The sequence below is a fragment of the Rhinoraja longicauda genome, chromosome 36 (assembly GCF_053455715.1).
Source record: "Rhinoraja longicauda isolate Sanriku21f chromosome 36, sRhiLon1.1, whole genome shotgun sequence".
Taxonomy (NCBI): domain Eukaryota; kingdom Metazoa; phylum Chordata; class Chondrichthyes; order Rajiformes; family Arhynchobatidae; genus Rhinoraja; species Rhinoraja longicauda.
In genome coordinates this window covers 18425883-18453878 of record NC_135988.1, presented here as the reverse complement: position 1 = coordinate 18453878, position 27996 = coordinate 18425883, and the positions used below count along the sequence as shown (strand labels likewise).

The 27996-nt window shown below is 50.4% G+C and overlaps 3 protein-coding genes across 11 annotated transcripts in view; 1 reads left to right on the top strand and 2 right to left on the bottom strand.

Annotated features, from left to right (window-relative positions):
- LOC144610406 (LIM domain-binding protein 1-like) overlaps window positions 1-1046 on the bottom strand; it is a 32611-nt gene extending 31565 nt beyond the window's left edge. For all 6 annotated transcript variants that reach the window (XM_078429056.1, XM_078429057.1, XM_078429058.1 and 3 more), the window contains exon 1: window positions 1011-1046. The gene's annotated coding sequence lies outside the window, so the exon portion shown is untranslated. The remainder of the gene's footprint in view (window positions 1-1010) is intronic.
- Window positions 1047-1832: 786 nt separating this feature from the next.
- Window positions 1833-14878, top strand: ykt6 (YKT6 v-SNARE homolog (S. cerevisiae)). Of its 4 annotated transcripts, none has more exons than XM_078428969.1 (8): window positions 1833-1857; window positions 5362-5497; window positions 5581-5663; window positions 6365-6465; window positions 7953-8057; window positions 9641-9706; window positions 11044-11145; window positions 12299-14878. In XM_078428969.1, the coding sequence occupies exons 2-8, from the start codon at window positions 5394-5396 to the stop codon at window positions 12332-12334; spliced, it is 597 nt and encodes a 198-aa protein (XP_078285095.1). In that variant the 5' UTR covers window positions 1833-1857; window positions 5362-5393; the 3' UTR covers window positions 12335-14878. The 4 variants fall into 4 exon arrangements, with proteins under 4 accessions (XP_078285095.1, XP_078285094.1, XP_078285097.1 ...); XM_078428968.1 differs by lacking the exon at window positions 1833-1857 and adding an exon at window positions 2754-2812; XM_078428970.1 differs by lacking the exon at window positions 1833-1857 and adding an exon at window positions 3004-3027.
- Window positions 14879-26015: 11137 nt separating this feature from the next.
- The window catches only part of npc1l1 (NPC1-like 1), a 41841-nt gene continuing 39860 nt past the window's right edge, over window positions 26016-27996 (bottom strand). Inside the window, exon 21 of the mRNA XM_078428977.1 lies at window positions 26016-27269. Coding sequence (XP_078285103.1) covers window positions 27010-27269 — 260 coding nt within the window. The 3' untranslated portion in view covers window positions 26016-27009. The remainder of the gene's footprint in view (window positions 27270-27996) is intronic.

Genomic DNA, 27996 nt, shown 5'->3' with positions numbered 1-27996 from the left:
TCCCCCTCTCCCTCATCATCCCCCCCTCTCCCTCATCATCCCCCCCTCTCCCTCATCCCCCTCTCCCTCATCACCCCCCCCCTCCCTCATCATCCCCCCCTCTCCCTCATCATCCCCCCCTCTCCCTCATCACCCCCCCCCCTCCCTCATCACCCCCCCTCTCCCTCATCACCCCCCCTCTCCCTCACCCCCCCTCTCCCTCACCCCCCCTCTCCCTCATCATCCCCCCCTCTCCCTCATCCCCCTCTCCCTCATCACCCCCCCCTCCCTCATCATCCCCCCCTCTCCCTCATCATCCCCCCCTCTCCCTCATCACCCCCCCCTCTCCCTCATCACCCCCCCCTCTCCCTCATCATCCCCCCCCTCTCCCTCATCATCCCCCCCTCTCCCTCATCCCCCTCTCCCTCATCACCCCCCCCTCTCCCTCATCACCCCCCCTCTCCCTCATCATCCCCCCCCCTCCCTCATCACCCCCCCTCTCCCTCATCATCCCCCCCTCTCCCTCATCCCCCTCTCCCTCATCACCCCCCCCTCCCTCATCATCCCCCCCTCTCCCTCATCATCCCCCCCCCTCCCTCATCACCCCCCCTCTCCCTCATCACCCCCCCCCTCCCTCATCATCCCCCCTCTCTCCCTCATCATCCCCCCCTCTCCCTCATCCCCCTCTCCCTCATCACCCCCCCCTCTCCCTCATCATCCCCCCCCTCTCCCTCATCACCCCCCCCTCTCCCTCATCACCCCCCCTCTCCCTCATCACCCCCCCCCTCCCTCATCATCCCCCCTCTCTCCCTCATCATCCCCCCCTCTCCCTCATCCCCCTCTCCCTCATCACCCCCCCCTCTCCCTCATCATCCCCCCCCTCTCCCTCATCACCCCCCCCCTCTCCCTCATCATCCCCCCCCTCTCCCTCATCACCCCCCCCCTCCCTCATCACCCCCCCCCTCCCTCATCATCCCCCCCCCCTCCCTCATCCCCCTCTCTCCTCCTCATTCATTCCCTCCCTCACTCACCGCCGCCGCTCGATTCGATCCTCACTTCCGGCGGAAGACGGTGGGGGGGCGCGCACGCCCGGTGACGTCACCGCGCAACGGCGCGCTCCCGTGCTTGGAAAGGCGGAAGCGCTTTCGCGCGCGCGCGCGTGCGCGTCTCAGTCAGTGTCAGTCAGTGAGAGTCAGTGAGAGTCAGTGAGAGTCAGTGAGAGTCAGTGAGAGTCAGTGTCAGTCAGTGTCAGTCAGTCAGTGTCAGTCAGTGAGAGTCAGTGTCAGTCAGTGTCAGTCAGTCAGTGTCAGTCAGTGAGAGTCAGTCAGTGTCAGTGTCAGTCAGTGAGAGTCAGTCAGTGTCAGTGTCAGTCAGTGAGAGTCAGTCAGTCAGTGAGAGTCAGTGTCAGTGAGAGTCTGTCAGTCAGTGAGAGTCAGTGAGAGTCAGTGTCAGTCAGTGAGAGTCAGTGTCAGTGAGAGTCTGTCAGTCAGTGAGAGTCAGTGAGAGTCAGTGTCAGTCAGTGAGAGTCAGTGAGAGTCAGTGTCAGTCAGTGAGAGTCAGTCAGTCAGTGAGAGTCAGTCAGTCAGTGTCAGTCAGTGAGAGTCAGTCAGTCAGTGTCAGTCAGTGAGAGTCAGTGTCAGTGAGAGTCAGTGTCAGTCAGTGAGAGTCAGTGAGTGTCAGTGAGAGTCAGTGAGAGTCAGCGAGAGTCAGTGTCAGTCAGTGTTGATGGGGTGTCTGTACAGATAGACACGCACTGATATATTTTTTCAGTGTCAGTGTCAGTCAGTGTTGATGGAGGGTGTGTGTACAGATACACACGCACTGATATATTTTTTCTCCCTCGTTTACCATATTGTTCAGTATGTCATGTGTACCGAGGTATGTTTACATATTCTGTTGAGCAAGTTAGAATTTAATTGTTCTCTTTAGGACATATGACTTGACTCACTTGCTCTGGTATTTTATTTCTTCACATGTTTAAATTATAACGTTTTATTTTTAATTGTCTGCTGTATACCGTGTTGTTATCCTTGCGAGCAAAGCACCAAGGCAAATTCCTTGTATGTATAAATACTTGGCTAATAAAATGTATTCAATTCAATCCCATTCAATCCCTTTCAATTTCAATTCCATACCTTTCTATTTCAATTGCAATCCCAATCCAATTCCAAACCAAAACATAGTAAATAGGTGCAGGAGGAGGCCATTCGGCCCTTCGATCATTCATTGTGATCATGGCTGATCATCCACAATCAGTAACCCATGCCTGCCTTCTCCCCATATCCCTTGATTCCACTAGCCCCTAGAGCTCTATCTTACTCTCTCTTAAATCCATCCAGTGATTTGGCCTCCACTGCCCTCGGTGGCAGAGAACTCCACAAATTCACAACTCTCTGGGTGAAAAAGTTTTTTCTCACCTCAGTTTTAAATGGCTTCCCCTTTATTCTAAGACTGTGTGGCCCCTGGTTCTGGACTCCCCCAACATTGGGAACATGTTTCCTGCATCTAGCTTGTCCAGTCCTTTTATAATTTTATACGTCTCTATAAGATCCCCTCTCATCCTTCTAAACTGCAGTCGCCCAGTCTTTTCAATCTTTCCTCATATGTCAGTCCCGCCTTCCCAGGGATCAATCTCGTGATTCCATTCAATTTCAATTTCAATTCAACTCAATTTTCAATTCAAATGAATCGACTCCGGAAGGTAAGAGGCGTGGGACCGGAACCGGGACCAGCGCCTGCGCACTGCCGGCGGGGAAGGGTAAGGGAGACGGACCCGCTTCCCGTCGTGACGTGTTCAGCTCGGGACCTGTCGGCGGCGGCGGCGTCTGTGGAGGTGGGAGCGGCGAGCCCGGGGGTGGGGTGGGGTGGGATACCCGGGGAGGGAGCGGGGTACCCGGGGAGGGAGCGGGGTACCCGGGGTGGGAGCGGCGAGCCCGGGGGTGGGGTGGGATACCCGGGGAGGGAGCGGGGTACCCGGGGGGGGAGTGGGGTAACCCGTGCCGAGGGGAGCGGCCGTGAGGGCGGCGGAGAAGGAGTGGGGGACTCTGGGTGAGGGTTTGACAGGCCAGGGGCGGCGAGGGTCGAGGGGAGGTTCAGCCCCGGGAGGCGGGGAGCGGGGGCCTGTTGGGCACCGGGGTTTGGATGGACTGGGGAGTCGGTTGGAGGAGGGGGTGTTGGTTTGGGGGGTGGGGGAGACTTGTTGGGCTTGGGTTAGAGGGGGGGAGAGGTTGAACTCGGGGTTGGAGGAGAGGGTTTTGGTTGTGGTTGGAGGAGGGGGTATTGGGGCTGGAGGAGGGGGTATTGGGATTGGAGGTGGGGGTATTGGGGTTGGAGGAGGGGGTATTGGGGTTGGAGGAGGGGGTATTGGGGTTGGAGGTGGGGGTATTGGGGTTGGAGGAGGGTATGGGTTGGAGGAGGGGGTGTTGGTTGGGGTTGGAGGAGGGGGTGTTGGTTGGGGTTGGAGGAGGGGGAGTTGTTTGGGGTTGGAGGAGGGGGTGTTGGTTGGGGTTGGAGGAGGGGGTATTGGGGTTGGTGGAGGGGGGTATTGGGGTTGGAGGAGGGGGTATTGGGGTTGGAGGTGGGGGTATTGGGGTTGGAGGAGGGTATTGGTTGGAGGAGGGGGTGTTGGTTGGGGTTGGAGGAGGGGGTGTTGGTTGGGGTTGGAGGAGGGGGTATTGGTTGGTTGGAGGAAGGGTTATTGGGTTGGAGGAGGGGGTATTGGTTGGTTGGAGGAAGGGGTATTGGTTGGTTGGAGGAGGGGGTATTGGTTGGGGTTGGAGGAGGGGTATTGGTTGGGGTTGGAGGAGGGGTATTGGTTGGTTGGAGGAGGGGGTATTGGTTTGTTTGGGGGTGGGGGAGATTTGTTGGGCTTGGGTTAGTGGGGGGATGGAGAGGTTGAGCTCGGGGTTGGAGGAGGGGGTGTTGGTTGTGGTTGGAGGAGGGGGTATTGGTTTGTTTGGGGGAGGGGGTATTGGTTTGTTTGGGGGGGGGGTGGGGGAGATTTGTTGGGCTTGGGTTAGTGGGGGTGGGGGATGGAGAGGTTGAGCTCAGGGTTGCAGGACTGAGAGTTGCCGGGGCGGGGGGTAAGGATGCGGGACAGGGATCTGGGACAACTAGCCAAAGAAGTGTAAGCAAAGTAAAGAGTTAGAATTATGAACTGCATGGATTAGTATCTGAATGGATGCAGGTTGAGTTGTAACTTTTAGAAGACAGTTGGATCAAGGGACGCAGAGAGAGAAGCTTGAGTGGTTAATCTGGTTTAGCTCTGCATTAGAGCTTGCCTTTGAAATATACCTGGGGTGGATGGCTGGTGTGGATTATGTAAAATATGATTGGGAATATAGTTGTCCTCTGAGGAAAGGTTTATTAGAAGCTGCCTGTATCAGCTGCAGGTTGAAAGAGTTCAAGCTATTTGAAGCAATAGACTTGGGTTCATTATTGTTGTGTGTACTGAGGTGCAGTGAAAAGCTTTGTTTTGCATGCTATTAAACAGACAGATATACATATTGTACATGCATACAATTAAGTCAAACTCAAGTACAATAAAAAGAATAAAGGGACAATTTCAGAGTGCAGAATACAGTCCTGATGGGATTGATGCTGAGAGCCTGTTTCCCTTGATTTGAGAAATTAAAACTATAAATTCTAATCTCAGGGCCACATTGGATTTTGGCCAAGAAGTTGTGAATCTTTGCGTTAGAGGACTGTGGATGTTTAATCCTTGAGTATATTCAAGAGTGACTGTCTGAGGCACAGTTTTGATGATTGGGACTATGCTGTGTGCATGTTGCCAGCTTGGTTTCCATCTTGCATTTTTAAAAATGAGCCACCTTTGAAAGGCTTAGAGATGTTTTGAGGTTTAAATGACTGGCAGTAGAATTTGAAAATATACATTCATGAAGAAGGGTCTCAACCTGAAACATCACCCATTCCTTCTCTCCAGAGATGCTGCCTGTCCTGCTGAGTTACTCCAGCTTTTTGTGTCTATCTTCGGTTTAAACCAGTACCTGCATTTCCTTCTTACACATTCATGGAGGTGTTTCCCATTATCGTGGTGGTGCAGCGGTAGAGTTGCTGCCTCACAGTACCATAGACCTGTTGTCGACCTGACTATGGGGCCTGCCTGTGTGGCATCTGCATGTTCTCACTGTGACCGCATGTGTTTTCTCCAGGTGCTCTGGTTTCATGCCACATTTCAAAGATGTGTAGGTATTTAGGTTGATTGGCTCCTGTAAAAAAAAAATGTTCTTGGTATGTCGGCTACAAACGCGTACAGGTGTGGACTTGGAGGACTAAAGGTTCTGTTTCCACAATAACCTTGTGTGATATCTGGTAACTCGGGGTAAGCCTGGCGCCACATCTTATCCTGTGTTTACCTTGTAGAGGCGATTAGAAGACGTGCCAGCAGTGCAGACATGAAGCTTTACAGCCTGAGTATATTATACAAAGGTGCCACTCGGGTTAACCTTCTGAAAGCTGCGTACGATGTCTCATCCTTCAGCTTCTTCCAGAGATCCAGGTATGGAGAGTTTCGGTGTTGGTATCTAGGGGCGATTCCAGAGGTGTGCTTGGATTAACACTTCTGTTGTTTGTAACCCGCAGTGTGCAGGAGTTTATGACTTTCACAAGCCAGCTGCTTGTGGAACGTTCACAGAAAGGAAGCAGAGCTGCGCTGAAAGAGCAAGGTGAGGAACGGTACACTTCCCGGGTCTGGCGCTGTTAGGCAGCAATTCTACCCCTGTGCCACTGCTGCCCGACCTTCCACAGTGCGGCACAAACTTCCCACACTTCAACTGTCAGTCTGAAGAAGAGTCTCGACCTGAAACGTCACACATTCCTTCTCTCCAGAGATGCTGCCTGACCTGCTGAGTTACTCCAGCATTTTGTGTCTATCTTCCCAGACTTCAACTGTCTGTTCTGTCCCATTCTAACCCCAATTTGTGCTCGGCCTTTTCCAATCCCTCCATGACCATCACTCCCCCTTCATCCAACCTCTGCCAGACTTGCAGCTCGTCAGGGTATATGAAATGCAACTGTGGGCCATCTTTGATTTTAATCACCTCAATCTCAAGTCATTTTTATACTCTGGCTTTCCCACTCTAAAGCTCTTAAATGCTATCTTTTTTTAAATATCTTTGCCGAAGTTTGTGATATTCCCTAATATTTCTTGAATGGTTCAGTGGCAAGTTTTGTTTGGTTCGTGGCCATCACTGCATTGGGTTATGGAGCGTAGCAGTGACTAGTTTTGTTTGGTTCGTGGCCATCACTGCATTGGGTTATGGAGCGTAGCAGTGACTAGTTTTGTTTGGTTCGTGGCCATCACTGCATTGGGTTATGGAACGTAGCAGTGACCAGTCACATCTGAAAGCCCTGTTTGTTTTCACAGACTACCTGTGTCATGTCTGCATACGCAATGATTCGCTGTCAGGAATAGTAATCGCGGACAGCGAGTATCCGTCAAGGGTTTGCTTCACGTTACTCGACAAGGTATGGCACTCCATCGGCTTTAAATATTCCACAGAAACGGGAGGTCACCATCTCCCTCCTGAGATCTTCATTTGTTGCATTGCTGACTGACGTTCCCTTCCATTAATCCAGATCCTTGATTCCCCTGGCCACCCTCCCCCACGCTCCTGCCCAACAATCCGATCCCCACAACGGGATCATTCCCTCAAAGCTTCATCCAGTCGAGTAGTTGCATCGTCAGCATCCATTCTGCATGCACTGCTGCCAATGCTATGTTAGTCATTCTTGTCTTTTAAAACTCACCCCAAATCTCTGACCTGCCTTTGTGAATTTGATAGAGATTGTGCCCTGTCGTGCTGGGAACTCAGTGCAGGAGAGAGAGATTAAGACCAACAGCTTTTTCCTGACTGGCACACAGTGTGTTGTGCCTGCCTCCTGAGGCATAAATGTTTTTTAAGTAATTTTTTTTAAACCCTCACGTCCATTGATATAGAAATTGTGACTAAACAAATATGAATCTGACACAGCTTGTAGACAAGATGCCTCACAGTTTCTATGACCCAGCTTTGATCCAGACTTCTGGTGCTGCCTGTGTGGAGCTTGCATGTGACTGTGACTTTCCTCTGTGTTCAGGTTTCCTTCCTCATCTCAAAACCTGGCAACTCTTGCATATGGTCTCGGGGGGGCTGTTTCTATGCATGCTGTATTTAATCTGGGAATGTATTTGTGTATGGTGCTAATTTTACTGAACTGTATGCCAAAAAAAATTTCACTGTACCTTGGTTTGGTGATAACAAAGAACCTTTGAACCCAAATCTTGCCAGTTGGCAGGTTAATTGGCCGCTGTAAATTGGTCCAAGTGTATCCGTGAGTGGTAGAATGTGGAGGGAGTTGATGGGAATGTGGGAAGAATGGTGCAACATTTGTGCGCAGCGGTAGAGTCGCTGCCTTACAGCGCTTGCAGCGCCGGAGACCCAGGTTCAATCCCGACTACATGTGCTTCTGTACGGAGTTTGTACGTTCTCCCCGTGACCGCGTGGGTTTTCTCCGAAATCCTCTGTTTCCTCCCACACTCAAAGACGTGCAGGTAGGTAGGTTAATTGGCTTGGTGTATGTGTAAATTGTCCCTAGTGTGTGTATGATAGTGTTAGTGTGTGGGGATCGCTGGTCGGCACGGACTCTGTTTCCACGCTGTATCTCTAAACTAAGCTAATAAAGTGGTTGTACAGGATTAGTATAAAAATGGCTGCTCGGTGATTGGAGTGGGCTGAAGGGCCAGCTTCTGTGTTCTATCTCTCAGACGCGGGTTGTTCATGGCTGTGATGTTTTAGACAATAGACAATAGACAACAGGTGCAGGAGGAGGCCATTCGGCCCTTCGAGCCAGCACCGCCATTCAATGTGATCATGGCTGATCATTCTCAATCAGTACCCCGTTCCTGCCTTCTCCCCATACCCCCTGACTCCGTTATCCTTAAGAGCTCTATCTAGCTCTCTCTTTGTGTTTAGGTGTTGGATGACTTCTCCAAACAGGTGGAGACCATAGACTGGCCATCGGGAAATCCAAACACTATCCAGTACACAGGACTGGATGCTCAACTTGCACGATATCAGGTACTGTGCCGGCTAGATGGTGTTAGATTTTCCTTCTCTGCAGCGAATTATTCTGAGTTTCATAGCAGGAAGGGTCAGATGTGCATTGTGTCTGCATTGAATTGCCTCTAGAAACATAGAAACATAGAAAATAGGTGCAGGAGTAGGCCATTCGGCCCTTCGAGCCTGCACCGCCATTCAATATGATCATGGCTGATCATCCAACTCAGTATCCTGTACCTGCCTTCTCTCCATACCCCCTGATCCCTTTAGCCACAAGGGCCACATCTAACTCCCTCTTAAATATAGCCAATGAACTGGCCTCAACTACCTTCTGTGGCAGAGAATTCCACAGACTCACCACTCTGTGTGAAGAAATGTTTTCTCATCTCGGTCCTAAAAGACTTCCCCCTTATCCTTAAGCTGTGACCCCTGGTTCTGGACTCCCCCAACATCGGGAACAATCTTCCCGCATCCAGCCTCTCCTAATGAGGTTAATCATGACAGCTAGCTACCAAAGAATAATCACCTCTTTTGTTCAGTAGAATCTGATTCTTTGAACCATCTTTCACACAGTGAACTCTTGGCAAAGTTACCACATGGAATGAAATCTGTTTGATCCATTATGCTACGTGAACACAATGAAAGAACAACCCGATTAGACATGCTTCCCTGCTATTTCCCCTTTGTCCATTTTGGATCATTATTTTTTTCCAGTTTATTTGGAATATTTTTTCGTTTAGTGTAGAGATATGGCATGGAAACAGCCAACCCCCCCCCCCCCCCGAGAGTCCACGCCGACCAACAACCATCCGTACATTAGTTCTATCCTGCACACCAGGGAGAATTTACAGAAGCCATTTAACCGACATGCCTTTGGAATGTGGGTGAAAACTGGAGCACCCAGGAAAAAAACAGTGGTCAGGTACAGCACCCGAAGTCAGGATCAAACCCAGGTGTCTGACAATAGACAATAGGTGCAGGAGGAGGCCATTCGGCCCCTCGAGCCAGCACCACCATTCAATGTGATCATGGCTGATCATTCTCAATCAGTACCCCGTTCCTGCCTTCTCCCCATACCCCCTGACTCCGCTATCCTTAAGAGTTTTATCTAGCTCTCTCTTGAATGCATTCAGAGAATTGGCCTCCACTGCCTTCTGAGGCAGAGAATTCCACAGATTTACAACTCTCTGAATGAAAACGTTTTTCCTCATCTCCGTTCTAAATGGCCTACCCCTTATTCTTAAACTGTGGCCCCTGGTTCTGGACTCTCCCAACATTGGGAACATGTTTCCTGCCTCTAACGTGTCCAACCCCTTAATAATCTTATGTTTCGATAAGATCCCCTCTCATCCTTCTAAACTCCAGTGTACAAGCCGAGTCGCTCCAGTCTTTCAACATATGACAGTCCCGCCATTCTGGGAATTAACCTAGTAAACCTACGCTACACGCCCTCAATAGCTCTTTCCCCCTGCCTTTCCAGATCAAAGTTGATCATCTAGCCTCAGCTTTAGCCAATTGCATTGAATCTCTGACCTTTGTATATTGTACGTGGTTGTCTCCAAAGATTACTCTTTCACTCACTACCTTCTGCCTTCACACAGAACCCACGAGAAGCAGACCCTATGAGTAAAGTACAAGCAGAACTGGACGAGACCAAAGTCATCTTGGTAAGAGTCAGGGCCGATGGTTGATGATGTTGGTACAAGCCTTCCTGTGCACTGGTGAATACTCGAGGTGCAGCATGTTGGTGGAACTGGTCCCCTCTCCCTGCACCACACAGTCTGCGCTCTGTCCACGAATCCTTTCACCCGTCACCTGGTTGATTGCTTTGACCCTGTTTCCAACCTGTGCTCCACCATGTGTACACCCTCCGTGCTTACAGCCCTACAGCCAAGGAGAGGTGCTGACCCTGTCAGACACAGACGCACAACCCCACATATCAGGTGTGAGTGTTCCCCAAACACTTGCGCTCGGCCCACCTGCATCATCACATCGAATGTGTCACAAAATGCTGGAGTAACTCAGCAGGTCAGGCAGCATCTTGGAGAGAAGGAATGGGTGATTTGTTGACGTTTCGGGTGGAGACCCTTCTTCAGACTGATGTCAGGGGGGCGGGACAAAGGAAGGATATAGATGGAGACAGGAAGACAGTGGGAGATCTGGGGAGGGGAAGAGAGGGACAGAGGAGCATCATCACATCAGTCCATCTGCCTACTGGACCTCTTCACTGTTCCTGGCCATTTGAACTCCCCATCCTATTCTCATACTGACCTATTCTCACACTGTCCATTGCCAGAGTGAGGTCATGCAGGGACAGCAGGAGCTTCCAATACAATGGCATGAACATTGAATTCCCCAAAGTTAGTAAATCCTGGATACCTGCACCAGGATGCTCTGATCTCACCACATCTCGGAGCTCTACGATTTCTTGCCATTGCAATAGTGAACTTTATTTTTCCTGCCAAAATGGACAACTTCACACTTTCTGACAGTGTGCTCCTGTTACCCACATTAACATATCTGTGGCCTTGTTAGCTTTTATCTTCCATAACTTGTTTTCCAACATCTTTGCACCATCAGCAAATTTAACAACTGTACCAGGAATACTTTTTACCCATGTCATTTATACGGTATTAAAAAAAAATCAGTTCTTTGATCACATCTTTTCTGCAAGAAACCTGAACATCTACAGTTTTTTACCGTTCAAATTTGCTCCACTTTTAAAAATGTATAAAAACTATTTTCAGATGGGTGCCAAGTTCAAAGGTGTCAATTTTTGTCTTTTCTAAACTGCAAATATTTGCAATCAGTAATATGTTGGTGCACTTGTACCTGTGACTTCAGCTTAATAACGTAAAGAACTGTTACCTGTAAATCTGAGGGAACTCAGCAAGCCCATGAGTTCCTCTGGCACTTTCTGCGTTGTCAAGATTCCCGCATCTGTAGACTGTTGTCTTCATTGTACCTGCAAATCTGCTTGGTTTACAACTGTGCTCCTTTGCAGCATAGCACGATGGAGTCGCTACTAGAACGAGGAGAGAAACTGGATGATCTCGTGTCAAAATCAGAGGTTTTGGGCACACAATCTAAAGCTTTCTACAAAACGGTATGTCTATCTTGCTGCACAGTCGATCCACAGCTTAATTAACGGAATATCCAATTTCAAGAGAAGTCTTTGTTTACCAATTCAGGATAATAGTGGCAAGATTTATTAAAAAATCCAAATGTCAGAGCAGTCATAGGTAATGTTCTAATCTTGCTCAGGGTTAACTCTTGCTCAGTCAAAGAACTGTACGGAATGGACACAGGACATTTGGCTCACCTTGTCCATGTTGCCCAAGTTGGTAGATTAGGCTACGCCCACTTGCCTGTTAATGGCCCATAGCCCTCTATACATCCTGGACAATACAGCTCACCCCCTCCATGACACACTGGTCAGCCTGAGGAGCACCTTCAGCAACAGACTGGTCCCACCAAGATGCAGCACAGAACGCTACAGGAGATCCTTCTTCCCTGTGGCTCTCAAACTGTACAACCCCTCCCCCTTCTGTCGTGGGGTAGACTGAGGCGGGGTAGACCTCATTAGAGGAGCGGGAGCACGTGGCTGCTGGCAGGGTGAGGTCACGCGGGGCGGTGACCTCACCTTGTCCCGTATTTGGGAGTGAGGAAGTTGGCAACCCTAGTGGGAGGGGACTGGGATTTACACTCTGACCAATGCTGGAATGACTCTCCCTGAGAGGAGGGAGAGTAGTGGGAGCAACATCCTTGGATGAAGAACCAATTCCAATTAGAAGGTCGGCGCACAATGCCGGAGTAACACAGCGGGTCAGGCAGGATCTGTCGAGAATATGGATAGGTGACGTTTCGGGTCAGAACCCTTCTTCAGACCCAAAACATCACCTATCCATTTTCTCCAGCGATGCTGCCTGGCCCACTGAGTTACTCCAGCATTTTGCTTCTGTCTTTGGTACCAGCGTCTGCAGTTCCTTTTTTTAAAACATTATATTCCAATTAGACTGTAGGGGGGGGGGGGGGGGGGGGGAGTTTGTGATGGAGCTACTGAGATGAGCTAAGTGGTCACCTCCCCTCCCCGAGTTATTTTCTGATTGTTCTCTATTTAGCTTTCAAGAGTTGGACCCATTGCAGTCTGATTTAAAGTTACCGACCTGGTTTAAAGTTCAGAACTTGCAATGTGCCGATCCTCAAAAGTGGCTTTTTGTTTTAAATGAACGTTGTGTTTTGTTTTCTTTCTCCTTCAGGCTCGGAAACAGAACTCGTGTTGTGAGATCATGTGATTGGGGCGCAAGCTCCACAGTTCTGCCTTCACTGACGTTTGTTGTTTTATGAGGAATGCCTTCGTCACGCCGGGCAAACAGCAGTCCCACCCGGTGCGGCCTAGACGGGAGACCGCGGGCATCAGGCAGTCGTCGCCACTGCCCGTGTGCGTTGAAGACGGCTATTTATTTTCCATTTTGATGTCCATCTGTGAGAGGAAGTGCAGCTACGTCCTCTCCGCCCCGCTCTGCTGCTGCGGGAGCTGTGATCCGTTCCTTCCCCTCCGCCCCGCTCTGCTGCTGCTGGGAGCTGTGATCTGTGAGAGGAAGTGCAGCTACGTCCCCTCCGCCCCGCTCTGCTGCTGCTGCTGGGAGCTGTGATCTGTGAGAGGAAGTGCAGCTACGTCCCCTCCGCCCCGCTCTGCTGCTGCGGGAGCTGTGATCCGTTCCTTCGGTTGCTGACGGTTGTTGTGGTGATCGCAGTAGCTTCAGTCTCTGCTGGTGTCATGTACCTTGTTGAAGTGAGTTTGTCAAAGCTGGTGTGGGTGCCGTGGGCCTGTACGTCACCCACTGCAGCATTCACTGGACAAATGACGCGGCTGGTCCACATTCCCACTGCGCTCCCCACTGTGACAGTGTGTTCCGTGTACAGTCTACGGGTGATGCTGTACTCCCTGGCTACAACCATCACAGCTAAACACTCGCTGTGCCCTCCTCCTCCTTTCCGTACACCGCAGTCAGGGCTCGTCTGTCTGACCAAAAACCCAGGGTCCTGCTGCAGCCAGGTATTGTGAAGGCTTGTCTTGTAGGTTATCTTTGTGCTAAACTTTCTAGTGTGAGTTAATGTCTGCATTTTGCCGGTTAAGCTGAGAGGAAGCCTTGATTTCACAGAGCGGGATTGATCAATTTACATTCGGCCCACCAGGCGTTACGTTGCAACAGAGTGCCGGTCTCTGCTCCTCCTGTTTAGCTGTGCACTGATCTAGACTCGCCTGTGTCAGCATGTAGTTACTGACCTTGAGTGAGCACACAATTACACCGTTCAGATGCTGCAGTGTGGCCATTGAAACAAGAGAGTGCAGGTACCAGTGACGGGGGTTCTTCTAGCTCTGGTTAATTCTTGAGTGGTGAGAGCAACCTCCAGTGAATGGCTGCCATCACTGTGTGAACCGTTGTGCTGCCTCTCCAGGTTTCTCTCTCTCGCTCTCCCTCTCTCCCCACTACCTCCCCCAGTGAACTTTATGTTAAGTTGTGGTTCCTCTTTGCCAATGTCACTTGTAAACCAGTTGTGAAGGTGCGAGTGATTCAGAATGAGTTTGGTTTCCCTCTGCCTTCTTAGCCGGACTGCCGAGGAGTTTTGGTGGTGGTGGGGGGGGGGGGGGGGGAGAGAGGGAGAAGCCTGTGCCCTGATCTGACTGTGTGATGATGTGGGTGGGCCGACTGATTAGGCGTAAACCTTTAACATAAAGCTGCTGGTTTTATTCCAGTTATTTGTCTCTTCCTCTACCAGTGTCTGGTTATGTTTCTGTGCACAGCGTTTAAACACTCCCCACGGCACGATTGTGATGCCGTTTCTGTTTCCCCCGTCTCTCCATCTCGGGAAGTGCGCTCGGTTAAAATGGGACGATTATCTTCACGCGTTGAAATTTAAAATTTCCTTTTATATTTAGGATTATATGTCAGGAACAACTTTTGACTCTTTTCACAAGCATTCCAGTTTTTGGCGAGGTAGCTTGTAGACTAGTTTTCATAATATAATATAGCTCATGGTCTGACTGCTTCAGAAGGTGTTAAAACTAACAAACGCATCAATGACCCAGGGGATCGGCACTGCCAGGATCTGCTGCTTCAGCGTTGTACAAGCAGAGTTTGTAGTGATGAATACACTAAGTTGTCCAGCACTCAGTCTATTTGGAAGCAAATCCGTTTGAGGCAAAGTAACGACCACGCTAATGGCTAACAATCAAAAGTTTGATCCCACGATATAAACGCAGCTCCAGCAAGTGAAGCCTGGTCCCAGCCAAGACTTCACACTTCAGGCACTTTGACGGAAACTATCAACAATCTTTCTGGGAAACATTTTCCTTGTACCATTTTGCTGCGGAACCTTTTAGTATTAGGAAGCAGAGTGAGTCTTCGAGTGTCTGATCATGGCAGCAAGACCGCCTGGTAAGGGCAAGCTCCACTTGTTATTCCCCCATCACACACTGTGCTGATAAGTATTTTTATTTTGGGCAGATATAAATTTCACAGGATGCATGTGAAGTTTTTAACCTGCTTAATGCAAATGCTGATGCTCACACAGGCCATGCTGATTGAAATCAATCCAATCTCAGTGCCACACCAGTGCCCACTACTGCTGAGAATCAATCTTGTGGTTATCAGAAGTTCATGCACAGCCTTTATAGTTTGCCCCACTCATCGTCAAATCTGTTCACTTCTGCTATTCCACAGCTTGCATTATATTGCAAGGCATATCAACACCTACAATATACTTTAATCGGGCTGTTAATTGCACTCTGACAGCTTAAATGTAAGCATTCTGTTTGTCCTGCACTTCATCCCACTGTGCACTGTGGGGGGGGGGGCAGAGTGCACTGTGGGGGGGGGGGGGGCATAGTGCACTGTGGGGGGGGCAGAGTGCACTGTGGGGGGGGGCAGTGCACTGTGGGGGGGGGAGGGCAGAGTGCACGGGGGGGCAGAGTGCACTGTGGGGGGGGGGCAGTGCACTGTGGGGGGGGGAGGGCAGAGTGCACTGGGGGGGGGGCAGAGTGCACTGTGGGGGGGGGCAGAGTGCACTGTGGGGGGGGGGCAGAGTGCACTGGGGGGGTGGGGCAGAGTGCACTGGGGGGGTGGGGCAGAGTGCACTGTGGGGAGGGGGCAGAGTGCACTGGGGGGTGGGGCAGAGTGCACTGGGGGGGCAGAGTGCACTGTGGGTGGGGGGCAGAGTGCACTGTGGGGGGGGGCAGAGTGCACTGTGGGGGGGGGCAGAGTGCACTGTGGGGGGGGGAGGGGCAGAGTGCACTGTGGGGAGGGGGCAGTGCACTGTGGGGGGGGGGGGCAGAGTGCCCATGGATGCTCCATAATTTAGAGCAGGGTTATTGTGGTTTCTGACTTTAGGTTACTCTTGTCTTTAGCAAAGTTTGCCATGGTTCCCTGGCTCCGCACGTGACCCTGGCTCCGCACGTGACCAATCTGGGTCTTTCCAAGTACATTTTGGCAAAATGCCCAGATTTGTGATTCCCACTTGCATTGCTGCATCCGTTTGGAATTGTCAGCACTGACTCCTGGTCCACACTGCAGAGCGTACACAAGTCTTGGTCAAGGTCCACCATCGAGTAATGATTGTGCGGTTGCATTGAAAGCAACAAGGAGTGTTTCGGCTGTCCGGTGCTGTGGTGAACTTTGGAATTTATTGCAGATTTATGTGGAAGCTTTGAACCAAGCTGCACTAAAAAGGCCAGCCCTTTTGCTGAAGTACATTTCCACCGGGTGTTTTTTTTCTACCACTTGAACCAGGCAAAGGCTGACCCCAAAGCTAGGACACAGACCACTGCTGTCAGTTCCTGAACAATGCTGTAGAACTAGATGAACATTTCCCTAGAAAGTGTAGGAAGGAAAACTGCAGGTGCTGGTTTAAATCGAAGATAGACACAAAATCCCAGAGTAACTTGGTGGAGAGAGTCTTACTTGGTGTCAATCATAAGGCTGTGCCTAAACACAAGGTATTTGGATTTACACATCCTTGGAAATCACATAAGCAAGTGTAGGGATAAGATGGTAGACACAAAGTGCTAGAGCAACTCAGCAGGTCAGGCAGCATCTCGGGAGAAGGAATGGGTGACGTTTTGGGTCGAGACCCTTCTTCAGAAGAGGATCTCGCCCTGAAACGTCACCCATTCCTTCTCTCCAGAGATGCTGCCTGTCCCGCTGAGTTGCTCCAGCACTTTGTGTCTACCTTTGATTTAAACCAGCATCTGCAGTTTTTTCCCTAGGGATAAGATGGGATAAGTCTGTGTTGGCATAAAAGCAAACCTACTTCTGCTTTTCTACCTGCTGGAAGCTGCAACCTTCTACTCCTGCTTCAGTGAGTGCAAAAGTGATGACGTAATGTGCATTGATGGTAGGCAAATGGGCAGTTAGTTGTACCATCTGAACTGATGAAGGACTTGGAATAATGTAGTTTCCAGTAGACAGCATTAAGTACACTTTGTACAAGTATTTTGCTTTTTTTTCTAATCGGGCAAATTGTAAATGTGCTGTAACAAATGTTAGTCTTATTTGTAAATTAACAAATGCTCGTTACTGGTAAACCTCGAGTGGAACTATTTGAAGTTGCTGGCTTGGTTGTGACGTATTGATTGTTTACACTGTTGTAATCTTGCCTTTTCAAAATGTATAAAGTTTACTTTCAAACTTTTTGGCAATTTATAATGAATGGTGACAGCCGGATAGTTTTTAACTGCGCTCCATGTAAAGTAGAAATGGGAATTGATCAAATTTAACAATCCAATCCAAAGTATTTAAACGGGCATTTAATTAAATCGGGGCTAGAGTGCACATGCACACATCACTGCAGCATGTCGAACATGGACCCGGGGCTACTGACGTCCAAGTCACCTATCCATGTTCTACACAGATGCTGCCTGACCCGCTGAGTTACTCCAGCCACTGTGAAACGTCACCGATCCATGTTCTCCAGAGATGCTGTCTGACCCGCTGAGTTACGCCAGCACTCTGTGAAACGTCACCTATCCATGTTCCCCACAGATGCTGCCTGACCCACTGAGTTACTCCAGCACTCTGAAAAGTCACCCATCCATGTTCTCCACAGATGCTGCCTGACCCGCTGAGTTACTCCAGCGCTCTGTATTCTATGAAAGATTCCAGCATCAGCAGTTCCTTGTGTCTGGACATAATTGCCTCTTGGGTTATCTGTGTTGTTACTGGGTTGCCATGGTGCTTTTACGTCCACAGAAATAACCAACTGCTTTCAGTGGCGGGTCGTTGATGGCAAGACCCGCTGAGTTACTCCAGCATTTTGTGTCTATCTTTGGTATGAACCAGCGCCTGCAGTTCCTTTTTATGACCTTTTGTATACACTGGAATTTAGAAGGATGAGAGGGGATCTTATTGAAAAAGATAGTGGTCCTGGCTCGAAGGGCCAAATGGCCTCCTCCTGCACCTATTTTCTATAAGTTATTAAGGGATTGGACACGTTAGAGGCAGGAAACATGTTCCCGATGTCAGGGGAGTTCAGAACCAGGGGCCACAGTTTAAGAATAAGGGGCAGGCCATTTAGAACGGAGATGAGGAAAAACTTTTTCGCCCAGAGAGTTGTGAATTTGTGGAATTCTCTGCCTCAGAAGGCAGTGGAGGCCAGTTCTCTGGATGCTTTCAAGAGAGAGCTAGATAGAGCTCTTAAAGATAGCGGAGTCAAGGGATATGGGGAGAAAGCAGGAATGGGGTACTGATTATCATATATCATATCATATATATACAGCCGGAAACAGGCCTTTTCGGCCCACCAAGTCCGTGCTGCCCGTGGATGATCAGCCATGATCACAGTGAATGGCAGTGCGGGCTCGAAGGGCCGAATGGCCTCCTCCTGCGTCTATTGTCTATTTTGTCTACATCTCACAACTGGCTTTGTCCTGCCCCTCGTCTCTCCCAACTTTCTTACCACCCCCCCACCCCCCAACCACAATCCATATTTTCCACAGGTCAGAAGGAATAGGAGTAGAATCGACTGGCTGATTGGAATGGATGACTCCATCCAAGGGTCATGGTCTATGCTCCCTGGTGCCATATTCAATAGGGACTTGCACTTTTTAATATACTGTAGCATCTTTCATTTTCTTGGCTTGTAGCAATGGACTTTACACCCAGTGAGGTACAGTCACAGTTGCAGGAAATAGCAGCTGTGACTCTGTCCACACAGCAAGATCCAAGTCAAGTCAAGTCAAATTTTTATTTGTATAGCACATTTAAAAACAACCCACGTTGACCAAAGTGCTGTACATCTGTTTAGGTACTAAGGGAAAAAATGAAACATACAGTAGCACACAAACATAACAGCACATACAAAACAGTTCACAGCGCCTCCTCAATGGGCCTCAAACGCTAGGGAGTAGAAATAGTTTTTGAGCCTGGACTTAAAGGAGTCGATGGAGGGGGCAGTTCTGATGGGGAGAGGGATGCTGTTCCACAGTCTAGGAGCTGCAACTGCAAAAGCGCGGTCACCCCTGAGCTTAAGCCTAAACCGCGGGATGGTGAGTAGCCCCAAGACGGCCGACCTGAGGGACCTGGAGTTAGAGAAGTGGGTTAGAAGATTTTTGATGTGGGGGGGGTGGGTGTCCATTTAGGGCTTTATATGTGAATAGGAGGAGCTTGAAGTTGATTCTGTACCGTACAGGGAGCCAGTGGAGAGAGGCCAGAATCGGGGTGATGTGGTCCCTTTTACGGGTACCCGTCAGGAGTCTCGCTGCGGCGTTTTGGACCAGTTGCAGGCGGGACAGGGATGATTGTCTGATCCCAGTGTATAGGGAGTTGCAGTAGTCTAGGCGGGAGGAAATGAAAGCGTGAATGATTTTTTTCAGTGTCGTCGAATTGGAGGAGAGGTTTGATTTTAGCTAAGGTACGAAGTTGGAAGAAGCTGGCTTTTACCACAGCGTTGACTTGCTTGTCAAATTTTAATGCAAAGTCAAATATCACGCCGAGGTTTTTGACATGCGGTTTGACTAGGCAGGATAGGCTTCCAAGACTGCCTGTTATCGATTTGATGGAGTCGGGGGGGGCCGAATAGGATGACCTCAGACTTGCTCTCATTTAATTGGAGGAAGTTCTGTGCCATCCAACATTTTATGTCCTCAAGGCAGTGTAAGAGGCTGTTTAAATTTGACCGGTTGTTGGGTTTCAGGGGGAGGTAAAGCTGTGTGTCATCAGCATAGCAGTGGAAAGAAATGCCGTGCCTTTGAATGATTTGGCCAAGGGGAGCATGTATAGAGAGAAGAGAATGGGGCCTAGGATGGAGCCTTGTGGAACTCCGCAGGAGAGGCTAGCTGGAGAAGAGGAATAACTGCCTATGTTGATGGCGAAACTCCTATCTTTGAGGTAGGAAACGAACCAGCTCAGGGCAGTGCCATCAATGCCAGCCGCGTACCGGAAACGGTCAATAAGGATGGTGTGGTCCACTATATCAAACGCTGCGCTGAGATCGAGAAGGAGCAGGATTGCACAGTCGTCGATGGCGAGAAGCAGGTCGTTGAGTACCTTCAACAAGGCAGACTCTGTGCTGTGGTGGGCTCTGAAACCTGACTGGAAACTTTCCAGGATGGTGTTTTGGTGTAGGTAAGACAGTAATTGGTTTAGAATTGACTTTTCAAGGACTTTTGACAGGAATGGCAGTTTGGAAATGGGTCTGTAGTTGCTAGGCAAGGTGGGGTCTAGGTTAGGTTTTTTCAGTAGGGGCTGGACCACCGCGTGCTTGAAACAGGTTGGAACAGTGCCAGTGGCCAGAGAACTGTTGATAATAGAGAGGATGCTGGGACCGGCTATTGCAATGACATCCTTCAGAAGGGCAGTGGGGGCAGGATCAAGGGGGCAGGTTGCAGGTTTCATGGTGGAGACAAGCTTTGCAAGGGAGGATAGAGTGACGGGTTGGAAACAGTCCAATTTAGATGAACAGACTAGTGAGACAGCTAGGTCACGGGTGGGAGGGGAAATGTTCATTCTAATGTTCTCAACTTTGCTGGTGAAAAATTTAGCAAATTCTTCGCACTTAGCAGGGGACCCAACTAAGCTGGTACTGGGGGCGGGACATATGACAGAGGTAATTGTGCTAAATAGGATCTTGGAGTTATGAGAGTTTTTGGAGATAAGGTCGGAGAAGTATTGTGCTCTAGCAGACTTTACTGCTTCCTGGTATTTGAGAAGATTGTTTCTCAGAATTTCGAAGGAAATTTGAAGCTTGTCACATTTCCACCTCCTTTCTGATTTTCTGCACTCCCTTCTTAGGGCTTTGGTGGAGTCATTGAGCCACGGCCGACCTTTGGGCTTAGGCTTTTTCATTTTAAGGGGAGCGATAGAATCCAGGATGGAAGAGCAAGTGATATTAAATAAAGAGGCGAGATCTTCAGTGCTGAGATGGGGGGGAGAGGCCTCAATAGTGCAGATGTTGGGGGCAGCTGTGAGAGCCTCGGAGAATTTACTGGCAGTCAATGAATTTATGTCGCGGGAGTAGCGAACAGGGAAATGAGATTTTGCGGGAGATAAAGGCAGAGATGCGTCAAAAATGATAGCGCTGTGGTCCGATAGACAGGCTTCAGTAGTTTCAATGTTGTTGATTGGGAATCCGGACGATAACACTAGGTCGAGAGTATGGCCTAACTTGTGAGTGGGTCCCGTGGTGTGAAGAGTCAGATTGAAGGACTCAACCAGGTGCATAAATTCACTCACAAGAGGCTTAGTGGGACAGCAAACATGAATGTTAAAGTCACCAAGAATCATGACCCGGTCAAATTTGGGCAAAATGTTAGAAATCAGATCAGCAAATTGGGTGATGAAGTCCTTATGCATTTTTGGTGGGCGATACACAAGAACAATTAAGAGGGGATAGGCTAGGCCTACTTTAATTAGTTGCACCTCGAAACTGGAGAAATGATCAGCGTTCAGGAGGCGGCAGTTGAAATGTTTCTTAAACACAGTGGCTAAGCCCCCACCGCGTCCGGAGAGCCTAGGCGAGGTGAAGAAGTTACAGTCATCAGGACAGAGTTCCACGAGTGGAGCAAGCTCACCAGGGTTAAGCCAGGATTCTGTGACAAGTATGAAGTCCAATCCACGGGTGGTGAAGAAATCGTTGAGGATGAAGGTCTTGTTCTGTAGGGATCTTGCGTTGATCAGGGCCACTTTAGCAGGGACAGCAGGTAAGCTTCGGTCTGGTAGCGGCTCCCACGCCAGCGGGCAGAGGTTCAGGGAGACCACGCCGCTGCGCTTCACAGATGGCCTTGCTGGGAGCCCGCGGGCCGGCAGTCCAGGGACCGGGATGATCGGTCGAAGAGCGGCATACCTGAGCTCGAGGGAGAGCCGGTGGATGGAGCGATAAGGTCGACCAGGTCCGACTTCGCAGCGCTGGGCGAGGTAGGCCGATGTTGGATGAGCACGGGCAAGGTTTTTTTAGCTTTTCAAAGGCTCCCGCGCGTTTACTCCGCCTCCTAGCGCGGTTCGTACGGCGGTGGATGTAAGGCTGGGCCCGCACATCTACCGGGAGTTGATCGAGGAGCGATCGCTGGGAGGATCTTTGTCCGGGACCTGGACTGAAGAAGTCGACGACAGAGGGTCGGATCATCAGGAGGGTTCGGCGTTCGTAGACCAAGGTGGCTCGCAGAACACTAGGATCTCTAGGTGAGCGACGACAGGCAGCCAAACACAACGGCGTGGCCATCTTTATTCATCCAGATGTTGGGGGAGTCCAGACCCAGGGGCCACAGTTTAAGAATAACGGGTAGGCCACTCAGAGTTGTAAATCTGTGGAATTCTCTGCCTCAGAAGGCAGTGGAGGCCAATTCTCCGGATGCTTTCAAGAGAGAGCTAGATAGAGCTCTTAATGATAGCGGAGTCAGGGGGTATGGGGAGAAGGCAGGAACGGGTTACTGATTGTGGATGATCAGCCATGATCACATTGAATGGTGGTGCTGACTCGAAGGGCCGAATGGCCTCCTGCAACTATTGTCTATCCCAGGGGGAGGATGGGGAGAGGGTGATAGAAAGAGGGGGAGGAGGTGGGGTTAGAGAGAGAGGTGGGGTTAGAGAGAGGGGGTGTAGTCAGAGGTTACCTAAAATTGAAGAAGGGTCTCGATCTGAAACGTCACCCATTCCTTCTCTCCAAAGATTCTGCCTGTCCCGCTGAGTGACTCCAGCATTTTGTGTCTACCATTGGAGAATTCAATGTTGCCTTTCAATGATGGACAGGCTGACTTGGAGAAGCACTGTCAAGCCCAGGGACCATTCCACCCTCTGAGCCATTCCACCCTCATGATCACAGAAGGCCATCGAGGTGCCCAGCTACGCCGGCCACTTGCACTCACTTTAAACAACGACAGGAAACGCCACAATCTGGGGGTTTATTGCTTTATGGGAGGGGGCTGTGTCAGTCTCGCACAGGCCCATGTGCAGGCTGTTCTACAAATAGTTTCCCATTACACACATTGTGCAAAAGCAAAGCTCAACAAAGTGCTGAATCTCGGCCTCCTTGAAGCACGGTACATTTTGTTACATTAAATTACTTTCAACAGATGACATTTCTAATACACAATATATTACATTATTGAAGTGCAGTTTGTCCCACGGTGCTGAATCAGTGATATCCGAACCACCAGTGACAACATTATATTGCAGTTATCAACAAAACCAGTCTCTCTCTCACACACACACACACACACACACACACACACTCTCTCTTTCTCCGTCCCTTGCTCTCTCACTATCCCCTGTATCACACCAGGTGTTAGGGGTGGGGGGTATGTACTGAGTGGGTGGCAGAGGGAGGGAGGGAGGAGGGCTATTATCCTGTCAGCAGACGGTGTGGAAGAACGTGTGGAGATGTTGGTGAAGGGCACAACACTGGACACTGGTTGCTCTAGGGGGATGGATCCCTGGTCTGGGGTGTCCACTCTCAGGAGTTCAAGTCACAAGTGATAGGAGCAGAATTAGTCCATTCGGCCCATCAAGTCTACTCCGCCATTCAATCACGGCTGATCCATCTCTCCCTCCTAACCCCATTCCCCTGCCTTCTCCCCATAACCCCTGACACCCGCACTGATCAAGAATCTCTCTATCTCTGCCTTAAATATATCCACTGACTTGGCCTCCACAGCTGCCTGTGGCACAAGACCAGGGGTGGGCCATTGAAGACGGAGATGAGAAGACGGTTCCTGACCCAGACAACAATGAAACGTTGGCTTCCTCCACACCAGGGTCGAGGGAGGTCTGTCACTGTGTACATCCAAGATAAACAATGGCCATCAGGTAGGGTTGCCAACTTCCTCACTCCCAAATACGGGACAGAGGGTGACGTCACCGCCCCGCACCCCACGTGACCTCACCCAGCCAGCGGCCACGCGCTCCCGCTCCACCAATAGCGGCTGCCCGGCCAGGGTGAGGTCACGTGGGGCGCGGGGCGGTGACGTCACCCTTTGTCCCGTATTTGGGAGTGAGGAAGTTGGCAACCCTTCTAACACGGGGACAAGGGCGGTCCCGTACAGGACAAACCAATTTAGCCCACAATACGGGATGTCCCGGCTAATACGGGACAGTTGGCGACCCTGGTATATGGGGAATCTGGGGATAGAGATCAGTGCAAGGGAGTGAGGTGCAAGATCAGCCGTGACCACATTGAACTGAGGAGAGGGAGTGGTGGACACTGCCCGGTCGGTCCATCACAGGCCTGACATCTCACCATCAAAGGCATCTACAGGAAAGGCAGTCTAAAACGAAGGCACAGCCATTATCATCCATGACCCACACCACCCTGGCCACTCTCTCATCTCGCTGCTATCATCAGGAAGAATAATGTTGGTGCCCACATGTTGTGTAATAATGCAAAGTGTGCAAATTGCACTGTGCAGTTGCAGAAGTGACAAATAGAGTACTGTTGAAGAGAATGCCTGACAACCGTGACCTCCAGGTGACAACCGTGACCTCCAGGTTCAGGAACAGCTTCTTCCCAACAGCCATCAGGCTCCTGAACCACCGTGTACAACACTAACCACAACCCCACCACAACACTAACCACAACCCTACCACAACACTAGCCACAACCCCACCACAACACTAACCACAACCCTACCACAACACTAACCACAACCCCACCACAACACTAACCACAACCCCACCACAACACTAACCACAACCCCACCACAACACTAACCACAACACTAACCACAACCCCACCACAACACTAACCACAACCCCACCACAACCCCACCCCAACACTAACCACAACCCCACCACACTAACCACAACCCCACCACAACACTAACCACAACCCCACCACAACACTAACCACAACCCTACCACAACACTAACCACAACCCCACCACAACACTAACCACAACCCCACCACAACACTAACCACAACCCCACCTCAACACTAACCACAACCACAACCCCACCACAACGCCACCACAACACTAACCACAACCCCACCACAACACTAACCACAACCCCACCACAACACTAACCACAACCCCACCACAACACTAACCACAACACTAACCACAACCCCACCTCAACACTAACCACAACCCCACCTCAACACTAACCACAACCACAACCCCACCACAACACTAACCACAACGCCACCATAACACTAACCACAACCCCACCACAACACTAACCACAACCCCAACACAACACTAACCACAACCCCACCACAACACTAACCACAACCCTACCACAACACTAACCACAACCCCACCTCAACACTAACCACAAGCCTACCACAACACTAACCACAACCCCACCACAACACTAACCACAAGCCTACCACAACACTAACCACAACCACAACACTAACCACAACCCCACCACAACACTAACCACAACCCCACAACACTAACCACAACCCCACCTCAACACTAACCACAACCCCACCTCAACACCAAACCACCGTGGGCTCTGTTTAGGTTGTGCGAGGCACTTAGTTCACACGATTATGGTCCAGGTGCCTCATATTACCGATCATTTAATGTGTTATTGATTATCGTGCATTTTCTGTGTAGGAAAATAACTGCAGATGCTGGTACAAATCAAAGGTATTTATTCACAAAATGCTGGAGTAACTCAGCAGGTCAGGCAGCATCTCAGGAGAGAAGGAATCTCATTCCTGAAGGTGGAATCTCATGTGGATAGGGTGGTGAAGAAGGCGTTTGGTATGCTTGCCTTTATAAATCAGAGCATCGAGTATAGAAGTTGGGATGTAATGTTGAAATTGTACAGGGCATTGGTGAGGCCAAATCTGGAGTATGGTGTGCAGTTCTGGTCGCCAAATTATAGGAAGGATGTCGACAAAATGGAGAGGGTACAGAGGAGATTTACTAGAATGTTGCCTGGGTTTCAGCACTTAGGCTACAGAGAGAGGTTGAACAGGTTGGGTCTTTATTCTTTGGAGCGTAGAAGGTTGAGGGGGGACTTGATAGAGCTTTTTAAATTTTGAGAGGGACGGACAGAGTTGACGTGGGTAGGCTTTTCCCTTTGAGAGTGGGGAAGATTCCAACAAGGGGACATAGCTTCAGAATTGAGGGACAAAGGTTTAGGGGTAACAGGAGGGGGAACTTCTTTACTCAGAGGGTTGTGGCTGTATGGAATGGGCTTCCGGTGGAAGTGGTGGAGGCTGGCTCGATTTTATTATTTAAGAGTAAATTGGATAGGTATATGGATAGGAGGGGATTGGAGGGTTATGGTCTGAGTGCAGGTAGATGAGACTAGGTCAGGGAGAATGGTCGGCGTGGACTGGTAGGGCCGGACAGGCCTGTTTCCGTGCTGTAGTTGTTATATTGTTAAGGAATGGGCGACGTTTCGGGTCGAGACCCTTCTTCAGACTGATGTCTTCAGATAGCCCTTGCTTTCCCTCTCTCTCTCCATCCCCTCCCCTCCCCATCCCCAGTTCTCCCACCAGTCTTACTGTCTCCGACTACATCTCTGTCCCGCCCCCTCCCCTGACATCAGTCTGAAGAAGGGTCTCAACCCGAGATGTCACCCATTCCTTCTCTCCCGAGATGCTGCCTGACCTGCTGAGTTACTCCAGCATTTGAGTCGACCTTCAATTTAAACCAGCATCTGCATTTTCCTTTTCTATAAATTATCCCCAGTGTGTGTGGGATAGTATTAGTGTGCGGGGGTCGCTGGTCGGCGTGGACTCGGTGGGCTGAAGGGCCTGTTTCCGCGCTGTATCTCTAAACTAAACTGCTCTCAGAAGTGCCGGAGTAGGGCAGGCACGTGGCTTCATGCCTGTGGGTGTAACTGAGAAGCTGATGAGTGAAGCAATAGATGGCCATCTACAGAGGTTCAACACGCAGAAGGGAACGGGATTTGGAAAGACGTTCGGACGATGCGATTCTTTGGATGGGTCTGAAGGCTGAGTGGCCTCACTGTGTTGATATTGGAGATGATTAGTTTGGCCCATTAGGTTGATATTGGAGATGATACCAATGGAATCCAGGTCCAGGTGCTGGTTTACAATGACCACTGCCTCTCTCACATTGACGTGCTGGGACATTGGAGGCTTTGAGATCAGGGGTGGGACATTATCGTCCGTTTTCCCCCCCGCCGGCTGGAACCTGGAGCCCCCAGGACTGGATGGGAAGCGTTCTCTGGGACGGTCGTCGTGCTTACAAGGAATTGGAGAGGGTGGAGTTGGGTGGAAGGGCCTGGGAGCTCCGTGAAGGAACGTCGTGGGATTTCCATCGAGTGCCCAGGTTATGGAGAAGATGGAGACACGTTGGGAAGCGGTGAGGTTTACAGGTCACAGTGGACACCAGTGAAGAGGCTGATGGGACGTGATGGCATGGTGTGGTACAGGAGGCAGCTCCCAATAGGTTCAACAGTAACCGTTGTCTTCCAGCGAGGACGCCACTGGGAGAATCCATCGCTGGAGATTCGACCAGGCGTTGACAGCAAGAGCCGAACACAACGACGTTTCAAAATGGAGTGATGGTGGAGTTGGCGTGGTTTTGTGAGGCAGTGAGCCGTTTCTCTATGTGGGTCGTTGTGTGTCCAGGGACTGCGTCTGGTCCCAGCTTGGTTGTCCCGTTGCAATGTGCCATGGGCGGCCATTCTTTGTCCTCCTCCACCCCGTCAGGGCCCGGCTTTGGGCAGAAGCCGTTGCCATGGGTGGTGTCCAGCGGATATCCCATGTCTGCTTGCATCGGTGGGAGTGCTGCAGCCTTGACGCCAGGACCTGCAAATGCACGGCACCCGTTAATGCACAGACCCATGCAACGCAACCTTCACACTGAACGCTGGGGCACTGGGATGTGTTGGCCAGCAGAGGGCTCTAGGAGCGCAGGTACACAGTTCCCTGAAGGTGGCGTCACAGGTGGACGGGGAGTGTTGTAGAGCAGAGGGATCTAGGAGCGCAGGTACACAGTTCCCTGAAAGTGGCGGCACAGGTAGACAGGGAGTGTTGTAGAGCAGAGGGATCTAGGAGCGCAGGTACACAGTTCCCTGAAAGTGGCGGCACAGGTAGACAGGTATGTCTCTTTGTCTCTGTCTCTGTCTCTGTCTCTCTCTGTCTCTCTGTGTCTCTGTTGTAGAGCAGAGGGATCTAGGACCACAGAGACACAGAGACACAGAGACACAGAGACAGACAGAGACAGACACAGAGAGACGGAGAGACAGAGAGACTGAGACAGAGAGAGACGGAGAGACAGAGAGAAGGACAAAGACAGAAAGGACAGAGTCAGGGAGGACAGAGACAGAGATAAGGACAGAGACAGAGACAGAGAGAAGGACAGAGACAGAGAGGACAAAGACAGAGAGGACAGAGAGACAGAGAGAGAGAGAGTCAGAGAGAGAGAGGCTTTTGGATATGCAGGGAATGGATCACGTGCAGACAGAGGAGATTCATGTTCCGCACAGACACTGGGCCGAAGGGCCTGTTCCTGTGTTGTTCTATGTAACAGGAG